This window comes from Diprion similis, chromosome 12, assembly GCF_021155765.1.
Source record: "Diprion similis isolate iyDipSimi1 chromosome 12, iyDipSimi1.1, whole genome shotgun sequence".
NCBI classification, from domain to species: domain Eukaryota; kingdom Metazoa; phylum Arthropoda; class Insecta; order Hymenoptera; family Diprionidae; genus Diprion; species Diprion similis.
Genome location: NC_060116.1, coordinates 333,280 through 352,215, shown reverse-complemented (window position 1 = coordinate 352,215; position 18,936 = coordinate 333,280). Strand labels below are relative to the sequence as shown.

At 40.7% G+C, this 18,936-nt stretch overlaps 1 protein-coding gene across 1 annotated transcript; it reads right to left on the bottom strand.

The window, feature by feature from the left end:
- Positions 1 to 11,199: 11,199 nt before the first annotated feature.
- Positions 11,200 to 14,816, bottom strand: LOC124413341 (uncharacterized protein K02A2.6-like). The gene is made up of 4 exons (XM_046893867.1): positions 14,082 to 14,816; positions 12,665 to 14,022; positions 11,410 to 12,555; positions 11,200 to 11,296 (listed from the first exon to the last, which is right to left on the bottom strand). The coding sequence occupies exons 1-4, from the start codon at positions 14,814 to 14,816 to the stop codon at positions 11,200 to 11,202; spliced, it is 3,336 nt and encodes a 1,111-aa protein (XP_046749823.1).
- Between the last annotated feature and the right edge of the window lie 4,120 nt (positions 14,817 to 18,936).

Sequence of the window (18,936 nt, the reverse complement as noted above, 5' to 3'; positions counted from 1 at the left end):
CCTCCGAATGCAAGATTATTCAATTTCAAATTATTATAATCTTCGACAAATGATTCCATAAAATTGTTGACACATTTCGGTTTCGCAGTTCCACTGTATAATCCAATAATGAAAGGTACATCATCAATTTGCGGGGCAATTCCTAAGATGGGCCAACAGTTCAAATTCGTACTTCGAAATATAAGTACGCCATCAATATTGATATCGATCACTATCTTATTATTTCTGAATTTGAAAGATTTCAGGCCGTTTAACTTTGCTTTCAAATTATCTTCTATGCCAAAATGACAATAATTCCCTGGTTCAACCACTTTCGTTGAAACCTTTTTTGGTGTTTGTAATAGAGTTCTGGCATCCTGTGGTAGCATTTTGAAGCCATGATTTTTTAAACCGCTCAATAAGTCATTTAGGGCACCATGAGTAACATTATGTTTCAAAGCCCATTTAGTTAGAAATAATTTGATACTTCTGAAGTTTTGAATCTGATCCTGAATTTTGCCTATTTCACTGTCACTATCACTACCGCTACTATCATTTTCATCAGAATTGAGTACACTGCCACCATGCTCATCGTCGCTACTTTTATCGAAGTCGATATTGTCGGATATGCCTCGATCGTTTGTTAGGCTACGACTGGTTATGGGCGAGGAGTCATTGTATTGCAGAACAATTGAGCCACTCAGTACGTGTAAAATCTGATTTAATTCATTGTCTGTTGACCGATCACCTCCACTTGTACTTTGATGATTACAGTTATTATCATCATCGGAGATAGTATTAGCTGCATGATTATTAATATTATTTACACATTCATCAGCTATGCGTACAGCATTCTGTAACATTTTTTTTTTTCAAATCACTTTTCCATTTTCTCAATTTCCTGCTTTTGGTGCTTCTTGACGAACCGGCCAAGTTTCTTATTTTGGACCTATTCATTTTTTCCGTGAACCACAAATATTTTACGTACTGCAGATCGATACGAACGATACAACGCGTAACTTCAGACTGATAGACGGAATTTTCATAAGGTTGTGCTTCTATTCATAGATTGTAAAAAAATGTATTTTCTTCAGGCATTCATATTATATCGCCGAAATGTGCCGGAAATGATAAAATTTGTGGATAATTTGTGCTACGGATGTATTCGAAATTATGTATTACCCAAGTTTGCTACCGTGAAAATAATAAACAATTAGATGTATACTTTTTTTGCAGGCAAAGATATGAAATAAATGTAGTATTCGATACAAGTTATTAGTTTACGAGGCTCGTTTGTACACAAATTCTGTATTAAAGAGCTATAATGTTTTCGCAATGTTGATTATGAAAATATTATTCACTACGTCTTATACAACTTACTGATATACATTTACTACAAGCAGACAAATCACATACTTTTTGTAAACCGTGACATCGAACTGTATCTCTGTTTGTAATTGTGTGTTTGTTACAAATTTCGGTGCGCATATTTGAGAAATAATTCTTCTTTTACCTTTATTACAAAAAAATCACTATGTACATTGTGAATATTCCAATATTGAAATGAAGTGTACAATTTATCCCGTGCGGTTTTATACCTATGATAAATGCTGCATTAATTCTATAGTTTGGACATGGTCATATATTATGTATCGTCAATTCTACATTAACTCTATCATTATTGCTTACATATTCTCGAAGTAGAGAAATTGTTGTCTAGGAGTGCAACCAACCCAGCAGAAGCGACAAACTGTACTGCGATAACTGTAAGCGCAGAGGCCACACATCAGACCGATGTAGATCTTCCCCGCGTGATAACCAAAACCATGTACGTTCGAATCAAGATTTGAACGGCAACACTGCCCGCGGGGAGAACGCGCCCGCGAGCTATGCAAACAACTAGCGTTCCGATCCACAAGCCACATCTTAATAACAGCTTCAGCTGATCCCCCTTTAATTTCAATCGATACCCCTGGATTGACACAGATTTCTAAATTTATTATCGACACCGATGCAGACGTAAACTGAATCAAAGAAAGTTGCGTTAAGCCCTTCGTACGACGTACCACAAACGAACGTTTGACATTGACTGGTATAACGGACGAAAAGACGGAAACCATCGCAAAAACGGAAATATGCTTTATTAACAACTCCCATACCTTTCACTTGGTCCCTGATTCATTCCCAGTCCCACATGACGGTATTTTAGGCCAACCCTTTTTACGAAAAGAGAAAGCAACTATCTTGTTCAACTCAAACTCGGTAATGCTTGGATCCTCATTGCCAATCCACTTCAACAAAATCGAACAACCTCCTCCTGAAACCGCACGTGTTATTACAATACAGGCCCGCACTGCGAAGGTCATCCCGATAATAGTTGCAAACCCAGATATCAAAGTAGGCTACCTTAAACACATTAATTTAGGCAACAATGTTCTTTGTGGTGAAGCAATAGTTCGAAATCAAAACGACATCGCTTATTTCTACGTGTTCAATTGCAACGATCTGTCGTAGAGATATCATCTCCAACGGTAACCATGGAAGAATTTGACGAACCACTAAGCATAGCCATGCCCGAAATTACGTCTACCCCGCCAAATAATTCCGACAAAAATAATAGACAAAAATCCCCCCTTCCTACCCAAACCACTTCTCATAATAATTCATTAATTCTTTCCACTAATAACCACATATCCCGTCCGCCCCATTGCCTCCCCTCCAACCCCCGCCAGCTCACTGACCTCGTACATCAGCAACCTGAGCCCCGCATACCTGATGACAGTGCACCTCGTCGTGGCGCCGCAACAGTACTCTTGACTGACAGTAGGTCAGAGAGATTGGACACCCTAAAGAATAGTGTGTGCCTCGATCATCTGAATGACACCGAAAAACAATCAATACTCGACCTGCTAACAGAATTTAACCATCTTCTCAATCTCCCGGAAGATAAATTAGGCCACACCAATCTAACCCATCACACTATCCCCAAGAAGGACGACACACCAATTCACATCAAACAATATCGTTTTCCAAAAATCCACAAAGATGAAATCGAATCCAAGGTCAATAAACTCATTCGACAAGACCTTATTAAACATTCCGCATCTCCGTATAATTCTCCGGTTTGGATCGTCCCCAAAAAACCCAATATTGACGGTAATAAACGATGGCGCATGACGATCGACTACCGAAATCTCAACGACAAAACAATCGGCGACGCCTATCCAATGCCCGACATCACCGAAATTCTTGATCAACTTGGCTCAGCTAAATATTTCTCTACATTCGACCTTGCTTCCGGCTTTCATCAAATTCCTATGCACCCCGATCATAGTGCAAAAACTGCGTTTTCGACGCCCCGGGGTCACTATGAATTCTCCCGAATGCCCTTCGGACTAAAAAACGCCCCTGCCACGTTCCAAAGGCTCATGGATCAAGTCCTGCTACGCTTACAAGGCAATGAGATGTTCGTATATTTGGATGACATAGTTATTTACGCTCGAAATTCACATGCACATGAAATCAAATCCAGAAAATTGATGAGAAGACTAACTGAAGCCAGCTTGGCTCTGCAGCCAGACAAATGCCAATTCCTGCGCAAAGAAGTCGTTCACCTTGGTCACCTTATCACTGATTTAGGAGTTAGACCTGACCCCGGGAAGTTAGTAACTGTGAATGAATATCCTGTCCCGAAAAATCCCAAAAATGTTGAACAGTTCCTCGGTCTTTTGGGTGATTATCGCAGGTTTGTCCCAAATTTCGGAAAAATTGCAAAATGCCTCACTAATCTAACCAAGAAGGATACCCCCTTCATTTGGACATCCGAACACCAATTTGCCTTCGAAACCTTACGTGATTCTTTATGCAAAGAGCCAATTCTCCAATACCCGGACTTCAGCAAGCCGTTTACGCTAACTACCGACGCGTCAAAATTCGCCATCAGTGCGGTTCTGAGTCAAGATAAGAACGGTGCCGACTTACCAGTAGCGTACGCATCCCGAGCACTCAAATCCGCTGAATTAAACTACTCGGTGCCTGATAAAGAATTTTGAGCCGCCTACTGGAGCATCAACCACTTCCTCCCCTACATCGATGGTCAAAAATTTACTTTAGTTACAGACCACGAGCCCCTCAAGTGGGTAAAAAGCGTTAAGAAGCTTAATTCTCGTTTATCACGATGGAGTCTAGAACTAGCAGAATACGATTTTGATACCAAACATAAATCGGGAAAAGCGAATGTCAACGCCGATGCTCTATCAAGAAACACGCCGCCTGACGTCGCACAAATCCTTCCTATAGATGCAAAACGCCCTCGTCCCACGACCGAATCCTCTGACAGCAGACCCAAAAAACGCAACAAAGAGACCCATCAGTACCCCCAACACCCCTGACCCCGGACAGACCACAGACGAATCTACGAACCCGGCCCCGCTAAAATGCCCAAAAACCTCACAACCCACCTATCAAATGATATACCCCTCTGATTCTTCTGATCTCTCAGATGACGAATCCAATGACAAAGAAACCGCAATGCTTTTTAAACCTCCCCCCTCCATCCCACCTCCGCACCCGGTTCATCCCTATCCGAAACGCCATCGAGAAACGAATTCTTCTACAAACCCTGGACCACGTAAGAGACCACACCTGAGCTACTTTTCGGACACTTCAACTAGCTCAGATGACCTACAAACCCCAGAGACGAACTCAGAAGTTGATGACATTAATTCGGCTATCGATTTACCTAGCTCCCCTCACATTTACAACCCTTCCTATAACGATTTCCTTATAGAATGCGACACGTTCCCTCTTATGCGTAATAAATATATTAAAGAAATAAAAGCCGACCTACTACAGCAAAAAGATAATTTGGCTGACAAAGCCAAAGTACAATGACAAACCCTTACCACACGTTTTTTTTTTATACCTTGGCCAACTTTAAGAAAACCTTGGAAGAAAATGGTGTAACATCTGTCTCAATCCCGTTAATAGGCTGCGGACTCGACAAACTAGAATGGAGCACGGTGCGCAAAATAATCCACTATATTTTCAAAAATTCAAAAACGAATATCACCGTTTGTCGGCTTGACCCTCCGCTTTTAACCCCCACACACCACGACGACACAACGGTGTCCGTTGATAACGCCTCACCTGACCCCATCCCTTCCACATCTGGTAACCCCGCTTCTTCTCTTCGTCCGCCGCGTAAGAAACCGCAACTTCCAACCAAATCAGTCGCACCTCTCGCGACCCCACCTCCCCTCTCAGCCACGAACGTCGTCATGCCTTCGCCTGTAGGACCCCCGCGTCGTGCTAAGAGACGCCCAACAGCTGTCCCAGGCCAGCGAACTCTACTACTCACCCCCTTCCACCTCCTCCCTCAGTACCCACACTGGCCTCTGATAACGACACAGCTCCAACTTGCTCACGGATACCGAATACCATACATGCGCCCGACAATCTGACTCCGATATGGAAACCACACACTCTGACCATGACATTGATCCCAATGTCGACGACGATTTGACCGATACCTCCCACAATTTTACGAACTTTGTTGACAATTTGGACGACATACCGGTATCTGACAATGCCAAAGACACCAATGATGGTCTTTTGATGCTCAAAACCAATTATGCACACTTCATATCAACAGACTGCTCTTGGACTAAAGGCATACCATCACAACTTGCCCACGATAATATCGTTGACCCAGATATAGTTATGAGGCCCCGTCCACAGAAATTTGATATCATCGAATCCAAGCACAACAACCGACGGATCTTTACTCTAGTACTAAAATCAAAAGAATCAGATAAAAGCAACCTATATGATGTTTTTCAACTCTTGTCTAAACTGAAAACAGTCTTGACCGATTCAATTCCGAAATCCCTTGCTTTCCCAATAACGGACGATAGTTTAGGTGGACTCGATCCTCGTGTTATCCGAAAACTCTTATCTTACCTTTTCGCAGACTTACAAATTCAAATCACGCCTTGCCGCAACACGACTGTCACCCCAGACGAATGTTCACGTGAAGAAATAATTAAAGAATACCACGAATCATTAATTGGCGGTCATCAAGGCGTCACAAAAATATACAACTGGATTAGACAAAAATATTTTTGGCCGCACGTGAAAGAACAAATCCAAGACTTCATAAAAACTTGTGAGAGTTGCCAAAGGAAAAAACTAGTCAGAGAAAAAACCAGGTTGCCGATGTTGATAAAAGATACTCCTGCCGATGCATTCGACAAAGTAGCTCTAGACATCGTTGGACCTCTCCCCCTTACTGAATCAAACAACAAATACCTTTTGACGATACAATGCAACTTGACGAAATTCCTGGACGCTATCCCTTTACCTGACGCCACTGCCAAAACAATAGGTGCAGCATTCGCTAAAGAATACATCATACGTTACGGTGCCCCACGAGCGATACTTACAGACCAAGGACAGAATTTCATGAGCACAGTCATTAAGCAACTTTGTAAACTCTTTAAAATAAAACAAACTCGAACTACAGCTTACCGCCCACAATCTAACGGATCGCTAAAACGCAGTCACCTTGTTCTGACCGAACACGTCAAGCATTACACGAATGCTGGTAAAGACTGGGATGAATACATCCGCTTTGCTATTTTCTGTTATAACACCGCGAAGCACGAAGGCACTAACTTCACTCCCCATCAGCTAATTTATGGTTCCCATGCCAGACTTCCGACAGACGCGAACCTTGCCAGCGCTTACACCCGTTTCTACGATTCCTTTCTTCTAGATTTAATCTCCAACCTATCCAGCATACGAAAAAACGCCGCGGCTAACCTCATTTTAGCAAAGCACCGTTCCAAGACGTACTACGACCGTCGTACCAATAACCAAAATATCGAAACAGGTCAAAAGGTCTATCTACTGAACGAAACCCGATCTAAATTTGACGACCTCTATAAAGGAACATATACGATCAAGCGTATAATTGACGATATCAATGCCGAAATTTTCATCACCCCCCATAAGACCAAAATTGTCCATCTGAATAAACTCAAATTAGCACAGGAAGAAAGTGATTCAAATTAAACCCCCTTTAGAAGCCAACAGCCGTATATTATCAATCTACCCGTAACTGCACCATATTACGCTTCATGCCCTGAATGACGTGCTCAAACGCTCAGCCGATCTAAGCACACACTATCGTACTCAAAGTAACATGCATCGTCTCACCAGCAACCTTAGCTACGGCGGAATCGCCTTCGCGTCCCTCTTAGCAGTTCTCTTTTGCTACAAATTCTCATTATTCAGAAGAATCTCAAAAGTATACTCTTGCTGTAAATCCAGGCGGACACGCCACAACCTCGACTCACGTCATCCAAGACCCCAAATCCTTTCCCACCATGATATTTCCCACCTTCACCTAGAAAATAGGTCATTCCCTAAGGACCTGGCTCCTCGCACTTCGTCAATGCCCCGAGCTCATTCACAAACTAAAATGATGGAAATGTCCAAGCTACGACAACACCCACGTAAACTGCCCCGCGATCAGAGCCTTGACGCTAGTTCCGACTCCCTCTTCATCTGAAAAGACTAAGCCCTCTACCACAGATTTATAAGAACATACCCATTGTTATTGTTAAGACTGTTAATTCGCGTTTTGTTTCTACTTCGACTGTACGTCGATAATTTTCTCGCATGACTGTACCAAAATCTTGTACGAAGCTCCTTCGGGTATCTTCGGATCGTGTCGTTGTAAAAACGAAGACTCGAGTCTCGAGTCAGTTGCTCTCGCCACGCCAAGCGTTACGTTGTGTGTATTATTAAAAATAAAGAATCGATCTCGCGATAAAGTCGCCTTTTCATTGTACGAGTATACAAGTGTTTTTATTTGAACCTGTCTCTCCCGTTCCCTTTTCACAAAACTGATATGCTTTAACAGTCATGCCCAAATATCGTTCAATAAAAATGTCTCAAATTACGCTATGATAATAACCGTATGCCGTACCACAATCAAAATCCCAAAATTATAACTTAACTATAATCGTATATATACTATCTACAATTATACCCCTGACATTGTCATTTAACTTTGATTGTATCTATATTATCTACAACCAAAACCCTAAAATTATAATTTAATTATAATTGTATCTTTATAATCCTAAAATTCTAATTTTACTATGATTGTAATTTCCCTATCACGGTTATGTAACTACTACACACTCAAACTATAAGAACATATCTATTGTGACAAAAAAAAAAATTTCTGCTAAAAATGTATACTAACCCGCTTAAACGCGCATTAACCCTAGGCGCTATACTCTTTAAGGCAAACTATATTGTAATCTTTCGTAAGTGAGTCGGTACATTACTCAAAAATGCGGGTTTCCTTCGAACATTCGGCTCTGTACCCTCACCGAATGTTCTTCCCGAAGGGGGGGCGTGTTACGTCCGACGTCCCGCCTCACGTCTCTTCCACCTTCCTCGATGCTCGTCTTTACCTGCCATTCCCACACTCCATATCTTGTCATCCTATTGCCATCTTGCCTTACACCACTCGCTATCGCCCTTACCTTGCTATTTCGATTTCCCTCTACCCTGGATCCTCGCTCATTTGCTCACGCAAAAGCCTCACTCGTATCCCAACGCTCTTACCTCCCACATTTAGCTTCAACTCCCGTTTCCCAAAAACATTACCTCAACTACTTCCCATCGACTTCACCCAATTTCCAAATCAAAATAAAAGTTATAATCATTCTCTAATTATTGTTCTTTCCCTTCCGTTCCCTGAACGAAGACGGCGACGACTACGAACCAACAAAAATAGCATCCGAACCAACGCCTCGGGTGGGTACATGGACTGCCGTCCCCCTGTACCGTAATATCAATATCCAAATCCAAAAAAATCCAAAATCTTTTAAATCCAAATTTGATATCAATATCCAAATCGAAAAAAATCCAAAATCTTTTAATAAATCCAAATTTAAATAATAAATATCATGTTAACGTTTTTCAGGTTAACAAAAAGAAAAGAAGCGACGACAGTACAAAAAGGATTGAAGAAAAAACGACTTTCGTAACATAATGTTAATCAATTTACACCTGAATCAATTTTTTTAATAAATAAATATAAACACATGTCATCAATGTGATCTTATTGCTCATCAATATGCCACTAAATAAAATTTCAATTGTTCAAAATTACAAAATAACACGATTTATTGAACACATTTGAGATAGAAATGAAAAAAATAATTTTTTTTAGAAAATATTTTTTTTTAATAAAATTCAAATATTCGTATTTTGAAAAAATCAAAAAATACAGTGTCGAAAATTTCAGGATCTCTTAAAATTGGTTCAAGGTAGTGTACAAAAAAATTTGAGTCAAAAATTTATTGTTCATCGTCAATTTTGAGAACTTTTAAAAATTCAAAATTTTACAAATTCGAGATTTTTCAAAATTTTTCTTTCGAACATTTTTTTTTTTCACAGCCCCAAGTATCACCCTTGAAGTTAACCATCAGTCATTCCTTAACTTGCAATAGTTTTCAAGATATTTGAAATATAAGTTTAAGAAACAGGAAAAATTGTGAAATTTTGAGTTCTTCATAACTTTTGAAAAATTTTTTTTAAATTTTTTCCCTTTTGGCAGAACTTCGCTGTAGGATAAAAGAAAACTCCTGACCAAAATTCGGCCAAATTGAAGGGGGTCCATTCCAACCATTGGTTGATTTGACATGGAATGACTCGTGTACTATATTATTTATCAATATCTGTCTTTTGATCTATCGTGTTGATAATATTGCATGTGTACTGAAAAAGTTGAGACAGATGTCCAGAACTCTGCGTTATTATAAAAGATGGTTGCAAATATGTCGTAAAACAAACTCTACTAAATCATTTGTTCGTGTTTCTCGATTTGCTCATTTGGTTCATTATGACCCTCTGGATATAAAAATAATATTGGCAGACGTCTAGTTTGCTGATACTGGGTTGTACAGTTCTTTAAACGTCATGCCATTGAAAGAAAAGGAATGTACAAAATACATGAATATTATTAATGATTTATGGTACGCAATAAAAGATTATTATTATCCTCCATACTACATATATTTTTACTTATATTTTTATTTTTATAAAGGTGGAAAGATATACCGGTCTTACTTCTCTTCACAGCTGACTCGACAGCTATTTCTCATCTGCTATAATTATTTATCACTATTCATCAATTATCACTATTTATAATATCTGCCACATGAACAAATCATATTGAAATTTTGCTCACCAGCTGCCTATCAGACTCATACATTTTATACAACATTCGACCTTCGCTGTAGCAAATTATTGTACAGAAAACGTCTGAAACATTTATGTAGGATGTGGAAAACGATATATATTAGACTGTATCAAAAAAATTGATTATTTTTTTTAATGGTATACTGAAAATACTGTTCAAGATGACAAAAAAGAAATACCATAAAAATTTCAGATTTTAATATTGATATTTAGAGGTGCCTCATCGCGATTTTCTACTTTTCATAAGAATAACATGGCAAAAATGGTTCTTGCTCCTTGCGATTTTTATAACTAGATAACAACGCGTCGTACATAAAATTCAAAAACATGTTTTTGTAGGAAATTGAACGTTATACAAAAAAGGTCTCTTGTCATTTTACGATAAATCTACTCCTTCGAAAGTTATTTGAGGTCCTTTGCTGATGTTTGACCTCAAATAACTTTTGAAGGAGTAAACTTATCGTAAAATGACAAGAGACCTTTTTTGTATAACGTTCAATTTCCTACAAAAACATGTTTTTGAATTTTATGTACGACGCGTTGTTATCTAGTTATAAAAATCGCAAGGAGCAAGAACCATTTTTGCCATGTTATTCTTATGAAAAGTAGAAAATCGCGATGAGGCACCTCTAAATATCAATATTAAAATCTGAAATTTTTATGGTATTTCTTTTTCGTCATCTTGAACAATATTTTTAGTATACCATTAAAAAAAAAAAAGTCAATTTTTTTTATACAGTCTATATATATATTCTTATATTTTAACGTATAAAAAGAATTGTACTTGCCTAGCACGGTACCGCTCCTTCCGCGGAGCACGTCTTCTTCTGTTATGGCTGTTGGCCATGACGATTGTTCATAATCATTAGCTTATAATGTAATTATATCAATTCTACGGATATAATTGGAGTATAAGGTAAGGAGAATAAATGAGGCCTACACGATAGGTACGGATACGATGTTTATTAAGCGTACGCTCGGCTTGCCCGACGGTTCGGAACTGATACTCGCTGGATGGCTCGTTGTCTCAAGCCTGTACACACACACACATACTCGGCATACACTACACTCCTCTCTGTTTACATTCAGGCTAATATAATGTTTCCCGGAGTTTCCACCACCTTTACAATGATTTCTTAATTTTACTTATTTGCTAATCGCGACGATCGCCGGGGGCCCGCCGGCTGCTCGTTTTTGCTCGTTGATTCCTCATTGATTTTTTCGTCACGTCTAATGATTTGGTCTTCATGACGCTTGTCTATGCCCCCGCTTTCCCATTTTACTTCATACGTAGCTGGCCCCCGACGGTCTTTAACTATCCCCTTACACCAGCGAAAATCGTTTCTCTCAAATTTCCTCGCCCAGACTTTTTCGCCGATTTTAAATTCGACTACTCTTTTCCCTCTTTTATTTCGCACTTGTCGATCCACTTCGATGTCGACTTTCTCTTCCGTAGCTGGGCGTAAAATTTCGAATCGCGTTCTCAACTCTCTCCCTAACATGAGCTTCGCTGGTGTTTCCCCCGTCGTACTATGCTTAATTGATCTGTAATCAAATAAAAACATGTTAATTGCTTTTTGTGGCGCGAACCCCTCGCGTGAAAGGATCTTAAATTTCTTTTTGAAGGTCTTAACGAGATTCTCTGCCGCTCCGTTCGTTGCGGGATGCTTGACTGGGGAGAATATGTGTTTAATCGCTAGCCGCTTTACGAATGATGCGAATTCTTCGCTCGTGTATTGTCTGCCGTTGTCGCTGATAATTTGATTGGGGATGCCAAATCTCGAAAAAACTTGTTTGAAATGTTTGATCAGACTCTCTGAGCTGATTGATTTAATTTCGAATATTTCTGGCCATTTTGACATCGCGTCTATAATCAAAAGGAAGTTTCGGCCGTCTAGCGGTCCGATGAGATCCGTGTGTATGCGTTGCCATGGGCGGGTCGGCCATGTCCATGGGTTTAACGTTATCGCGGGCGGACTGTCTCTCTCTTGGACGCACTCGTGGCACGCCCGCACTTCTTTTTCTATGTCCTCGTCGATCCCTGACCACCAGAAAAACGACCTTGCAATGGATTTCATTTTCACGATTCCCATATGCGTTAAGTGCATTTCTTTTAAAATGAATTTTTGGTATTTCTTGGGAATTACCACCCGATATCCCCACATTGAACAATCCTGCTCCATTGTAAGCTCGTCTTTCCGTGCCTCGAATGCTTTTAGTTTTTCGGTTTTTGCCTCTGTCGACCACCCCTCCCGAACGTATCTCACAACTTGTGACAATACTTGATCTTTTCTAGTTTCGCGTGAAATCGCTTTCCAGTCAAGACAGATAGGTCCCTCGTTTATGTGGTCTATGTGTGTGAATTCGGCTCTCGGGGCCTTTGTTTTTTTTCTTTGGTAACGGTAGCGGAAGGCAGGAGAGGCCGTCTGCTACGTTGTCGCTCGACCTCCCGTATTCAATGTTATATTGGAAAGCGCTAAGGAACGTTGCATATCGCTGCAGCCGTCTCGCTGCCATTATTGGTATTCCTTTCCCCGGACCGAATATACGCACCAGAGGTTGATGGTCGGTTCTTAGTGTGAATGTAGTGCCATAGATGTAATCGTAAAATTTTGTGACTCCAAAAATAATTGCTCTAGCCTTTTTGTCGATTATGGCATAATTTCGCTCGCTTTTCGAGAGGGTTTTTGATGCGTATGCTATAGGTTTATCTCCCTCTGGTGTTCTGTGAGACAGAATAGCGGACATTCCGCAGTCTGACGCGTCGCAAGTGAAGATTAACGGTTTGTGTGGGTCATAATTTACCAAAACGTTTGCTGATAACAACGCATTCTTTGCTGTTTCGAACGCTTGTTTACATTTTTTTGACCATTTAAAACTATCTTTTTGTAAGCATTGGTACAGTGGATTGAGTTTTGTTGCCCGGTCCTTGATGAATTTTTCGTTGTGGTTTAATGTCCCCAGGAAGGCCCGTAATTCTTTGATAGTTGTTGGTTCCGGTATTTTTTTTATTGTTGTTACTCTATCTTTCATGGTGTATAATCCGTGTTCATCGATTTCGAAACCTAAGAACCGGATTTTCTTTTCTAAGAACACGAATTTTTCTTCTTTGATTTTAAGCCCGCAGTCTTGTGATATTTTAAAAACTTTTTCAGTTGTGCGGATGTTTTCCCTGATCGTTTTGCCCTTAATAACTATATTGTCGAAAAAAATGTTCACGTTTGGGACCTTGCCTAGAATTTGTTCCATATTTTGTTGGAAATACCCCGGGGCAGACGCTACTCCGAAGGGCAGTTTTGTAGGTTGAAATAACCCCCTGTGTGTGCTAAGCGTTAGGATTTTCCTGCTGTTTTCTTCGAGTGGGATTTGCGTATAGGCTTCTCTGAGATCTACTTCTGTGAAAAATTTTCCCCTCTGGAGATTGTTAATTAGGTGATCGCGGTTCGGAATGGGATGTCCGTTTGATATAATTTGGGGATTAACGGTGACCTTGTAGTCCGCGCATAACCGCAGTCTCCCATCTGGCTTCGTTACTGGTACTACGGGGGTTCTCCACTCTGAATTACCTACTGGCGTTAATACTCCAGCCGCTACGAGTCTATCCAATTCTTTCTCGATTTTATCCTTTGACGCGTATGGGACGGTTCTTGGTTTGCAATATTTCGGTTTCGCGCCTTCCTTTAGTTTTAATTCGAAGGTCCCCTTGGTAAATGTCCCTAGCCCCGGTGAAAAGAGATTCGCGTGTTTTTTTATAAATTGCTGTTTGAGGGAGTCAATTTTTTTTTTTCGATTTTGATTGCGTGTATTTCGGAATCTACTAGTATTTTGGATCGCGATTGCACGATTTCTAACGGCCAGATTCCTAGTTTGCCGAGCCAGTCCCGACCGACTAGTGGTCCGCCTGTTTCGCCCATAACGTAAAGGTCCCCCTTGGCCGTTATTTTGTCGTATTTCAGCTCAATATTTTTTATTACGCCAATCGGTCGCTTCTCCGAACCGTCGTAGAAACGTATGTTAATGTCAGATCTTGACAGCTTATGGTTTTTAAGGTAACGCTTGTAGTCTTTTTTGCTTGTAAGAGAGATTCCTGCTTCCCCATCGATCTCCATTCTAATTACTTGACCTTTGATTTGTATCGGTAAGTATTGTGGTTTGATCTTAATAAAATTACAATCATAGTTATCGACGCTCATAGTAAATAAGTCTCTATACCACTCGCTGTCTTCCTCGTCGTCGCTGCTGGATCCGTCGCTGTCTTGTTGTAGTTTGCCTACCGATGTGTTCTGCTTCTTTTCCCCCTTCTTCTTGCACACTTGCTCGAGATGTCCCTGCTGGCCACTCGCTTCACATGTCTTATTTTTGTGCCAGCACTTGTTCGTCCAGTGATTTGGGCGTCCGTAGCAGAAACACGCCGTTTCCCCCTCGCTTTTCCTTGGTCGGCGTTGGTGCGATTGTTGTTGAGACCCACGTGCCGAGCCCCGTTTACTCGGTTGCCTTCGTTGCGGATTTGTCGTGGACCACGCGCTCCGTGTCTGTGTGTGCTGTTTTCTCATGGATTGGACACTCGCATGGTCGACTTCTTCGTGTTAATCCTTGGTGCTCGATGTAACTATGTTTACGGCCTTTTTTGCTTCCTCTACAGCCAACGCTTCGCTCAGTGCGATATCCAGAGTTAAATTCTCGATTCTGAACAGCGCTTCCCTAGCTTCGTCGTCTAATAGACCCGTGATTATTTGGTCTTTTATGGAATCGTCTGCGTCTTTGAATTCGCATTTAATCGCTAATTCCTTGAGGGCCGCTATGTACTGTGGGACACTTTCGTTCTTTCCTTGCGTGCGACGTCGAAATTGTGAGCGTAGCACCGTAACGTTGACTTTTGGTTTCAAGTAATCCGTCGTCCTTTTTACTATGTCCTCCAGTGCAATGTCGCCTGGTTTTTCTGGGGCACAGATTTTTTTTATGAGCGCGTAACTTTTCGCACTCACCTTGGTGAGGAAAATGGCTCTCTTTTTCACCTCGTCGGTCACGTTGTTGGCAATGAAATAGAATTCCATGCGCTCGACGAACTGCTCCCAGTCATCCTTTTCCACATCATAGTCCACGGATACTCGGTACTCCATTATCGCCGGTTGATCGATCGCCTGTTGCGTTTCCTCTTTGCGGGCGACGCTCTCTGGGTATTGCACCGATTTTTCCAATTCTGCAACCACTAATTCCTTTAGTAACTTGCGGAGGGTATCTAACGTCTTAGATTCGTTGACTTCCTGTCCCCTGCGTTCTAATTCTTGTACCACTTGGGCCTTGCTTAGTTCGTAAATCCACGATAATGTTCCTTTTTTCTTTTCGTCACTCATGGCTCCTTTAGAGCTTCGCGGCTACCATTATTTTCCTCGTCGCCATTTGGAGTATAAGGTGAGAAGAATAAATGAGGCCTAGACGAAAGGTACGGATACGATGTTTATTAAGCGTACGCTCGGCTTGCCCGACGGTTCGGAACTGATACTCGCTGGATGGCTCGTTGTCTCGAGCCTGTACACACACACACATACTCGGCATACACTACAATAATTTACAACTATAGATATGCTGAAAATGAATAAATAAATCTGGAAAGTTGAAATAAACAACAATAGTTGCGGAACCTTTGATGAAACACGTTAGACACTCGCGAAACACACTACCGGAGACACTGACGAGAAGGCAGCAGAGTTCAGTAAACACGTGCGCCGCGAGCCACGAACTGATACCGCAGGAACTTCAGTAGTGCGGTGTCGTCATAGACAACAGAAAAACCAATTAGCTTCCCATGACGAATAAAAAATATATTTCGGTCTATGTAAAATTATTATATGTAATTCGGTATGTGTAAAAATAAAAATTTGACCGACTTAATATTAAAAGATCGCAATAAAATGTGATTAGGTAGCATTTTGTATTTGACCAAACATCATAGGTAATGTGTAGTGGCAGTCGCGACAATTGTCGGAAGGGTATACAGGGTGATTCTTTCAAGTCGTCTCAGGCTGATTTCTCCGTAAAGATGCAGAATACGGAAAAACATCCCACACGAAACTTTTTGGGTTTTGAGAGAAAAAAGATATAGCAGCTTTATTTTTGGTCTTCGGGCGCGCTGAGCTGCGAAACTTGGTTTTCTGGTAATGGAAAGATATAATTTTTCCAGAAGAATCTGAAAAAACATCAGATTCTGCATTAAAAATATCCGGACACACATGGTCTAAAGATAATTGCTTACGATGTAGAAGCTGGAAAAGTTGGACCATAACAGGGGAGTCGAATTGTAACATACTCAACGCATTCAAATGTAACACGAAATTAAAAATGAAAATCACACGTACAAATGAATAAACACAGTAATGACAGCAATGTTAAGAATATTCGATTACGGCTCATACGGCGCAGGACGGAAGAATGGGGATGTATATTTCAGAATTTTGACTTGTTCGCAAACACGATTTGAAATTATCCGTTAGCTATCTCGACACCTGAACTAAAAAAAAAGGTACTGAATCGACTGAATGTAAATTCACGAAGAACAAAATGGATACTTATTTATGTCAATTCTAGATCGGTTGGTTTAACGAAACTTCCACTTAGACAAGTTAGATCGACTGAACATTTATTCGACCAATGGCTCTTAGGTTGACTCGAACAAATATTAATTTCGCCCCCCCCGTGAACGCACATTTAGTTGATTCTACGACTTTTTCTCACTGAGTGCATGCACTGGTAATGGTAATGCTATACGCATATTGGTACAATTGATATATATATATATATACATTTCGTGCGGTAACCATAATCAATATCGCATTTACGTTGATTTTGTAAGAATTCCCAATGGTTTTCGAATTGGAAAAAAATTTGTCTACTCAGTAAAAGAAAGGGGGAGAATACCGTGGGAGCGTAGCGCAGCGCCAAAGAAGAGAAGGATGAAGGTGGCAAAAAGAACGACGTTCTGTAAGTGGTAACGGCCCTGAATAAAGACAGAAATTTGCAATCGATTAATCAAAACAATATTTACTACTGAATGGTTCGGATCAATGAATAAAATGAGTTCGAAAAATCATCTCGTCGTCGTTTCGAAGCGAAAAACAATTTTCAGCTGCCCTACTAATATTCGAATCCGAAGTTGCGTTGCGGGGTTAGGTTGAGCCGTTCACCATGCATTATGATTGTCCTTTTCTGCTAGCTGTCAGTCGAGACGCTTTAGATTGGCTACGATTTGCGGTCGATTATTCGAATCAATATTTACTTCTGGATGGTTCGGACCGATGAATGAAATGAGTTCGAATAATCATCTCGTCGTCATGTCGAAGCGAAAAACAATTTTCAGCTGTCCTACTGATATTCGAATTCGAGGTTGCGTCGCGGGGTCAGGTTATGCCGTTCACCATGCATTATGATTGTCATTTTCTGCTAGCTGTCAGTCGAGAGGGGTTAGATTGGCTACGATTTGCGGTCGATTATTCGAATTAATATTGACTTCTGGATCAATAAATAAAATGAGTCCAAATAATCATCTCGTCGTCGTTTCGACGTTAAAATGATTTTTTAGCTGTCCAACAGATTTTCGAATCCGAGGTTCGGTCGCGGGGTCTGGTTAGGCCGTTCACCATGCATTATGATTGTCATTTCCTGCTAGCTGTCAGTCGAGAGGGGTTAAATTGGCTACGATTTGCGGTCGATTATTCACTTCTGGATGGTTCGGATCGATGAATGAAATGAGTCTGAATAATGATATCGTCGTCGTTTTGACGTAAAAACGATTTTTCAGCTGTCCAACAGATATTCGAACCCGAGGTTGCGTCGCGGGGTCAGGTTAGGCCGTTTACCATGCATTATGAATGTCATTTTCTGCTACCTGTCAGTCGAGAGGGGTTAGATTGGCAACGATTTGGGGTCGATTATTTCAATCAACGTTGAGCGTTTTGAAATATCGAAAATGATGAACAAAGCTATCAGAAATAACAAACTTGTAATTCCAAATGCGATGATATAGTCGACCCTTCAAATGTACATATATCAGGTTGTTCAGTTCGGTGAGGTTACGCCGTTTGCGATCTTATTGTTCGCGAGTAGATATCAGAATTTATTTTCTTGTTTCCATAGAATACAGAAAAACAATGCGAAACCAATCACTTGTCATATTCATCACGATTTCGATTTGGTATAGGAGTCCTCCGAGTCCCAAACAAATACCTGCAATTCAGCGTTATAAAAAGCGATGCAGGAAGAACAATCGTAAAAAAGAGAAAAGGTCGAAGTTGCGGATTTAGTCCACGTAGTATCTACATGATGTGTCCGTGACAACACGAACAACACTGGATAGTAGCAGAAGATATCACTTGCGCCGCCACGTCGAATCGTTCACGCAGGAAGTAAGAGGCAAGATGCATGCGTATAGCGCCGGTAAAAAATGTCGCCAAAATGAGATGTCGGTGTTTTCCGTAATCGGAAAGCAGATCAGCTGCTATTCAGACATTTCACCATCAAATCTAATGGGACAGGGCTTAAAGTGTGTGTTTTATCACCATCGAGTGGCATCATACCGAATAGTTCAATCCATTCAGCGCAAGTATCAAAATTTTGCCAATTTTTGTGAGTGGTAACTAATCTGTAAATTTTTTTTCCAAATTTCGAAAAAGTGAATAG

Bases quoted from the DNA above. Each gene is read 5' to 3' on its own strand.
- LOC124413341 (XM_046893867.1), bottom strand. From the start codon at position 14,816: ATGAGAAAACAGCACACACAGACACGGAGCGCGTGGTCCACGACAAAT. The intron at 12,556-12,664 runs GTTACCAAAGAA...ACGCGAAACTAG, and splicing joins CTCTCCTGCCTTCCGCTACC to AAAAGATCAAGTATTGTCAC. The intron at 11,297-11,409 runs GTAAAATTAAGA...GTGTGTGTACAG, and splicing joins TCGTCGCGATTAGCAAATAA to GCTTGAGACAACGAGCCATC.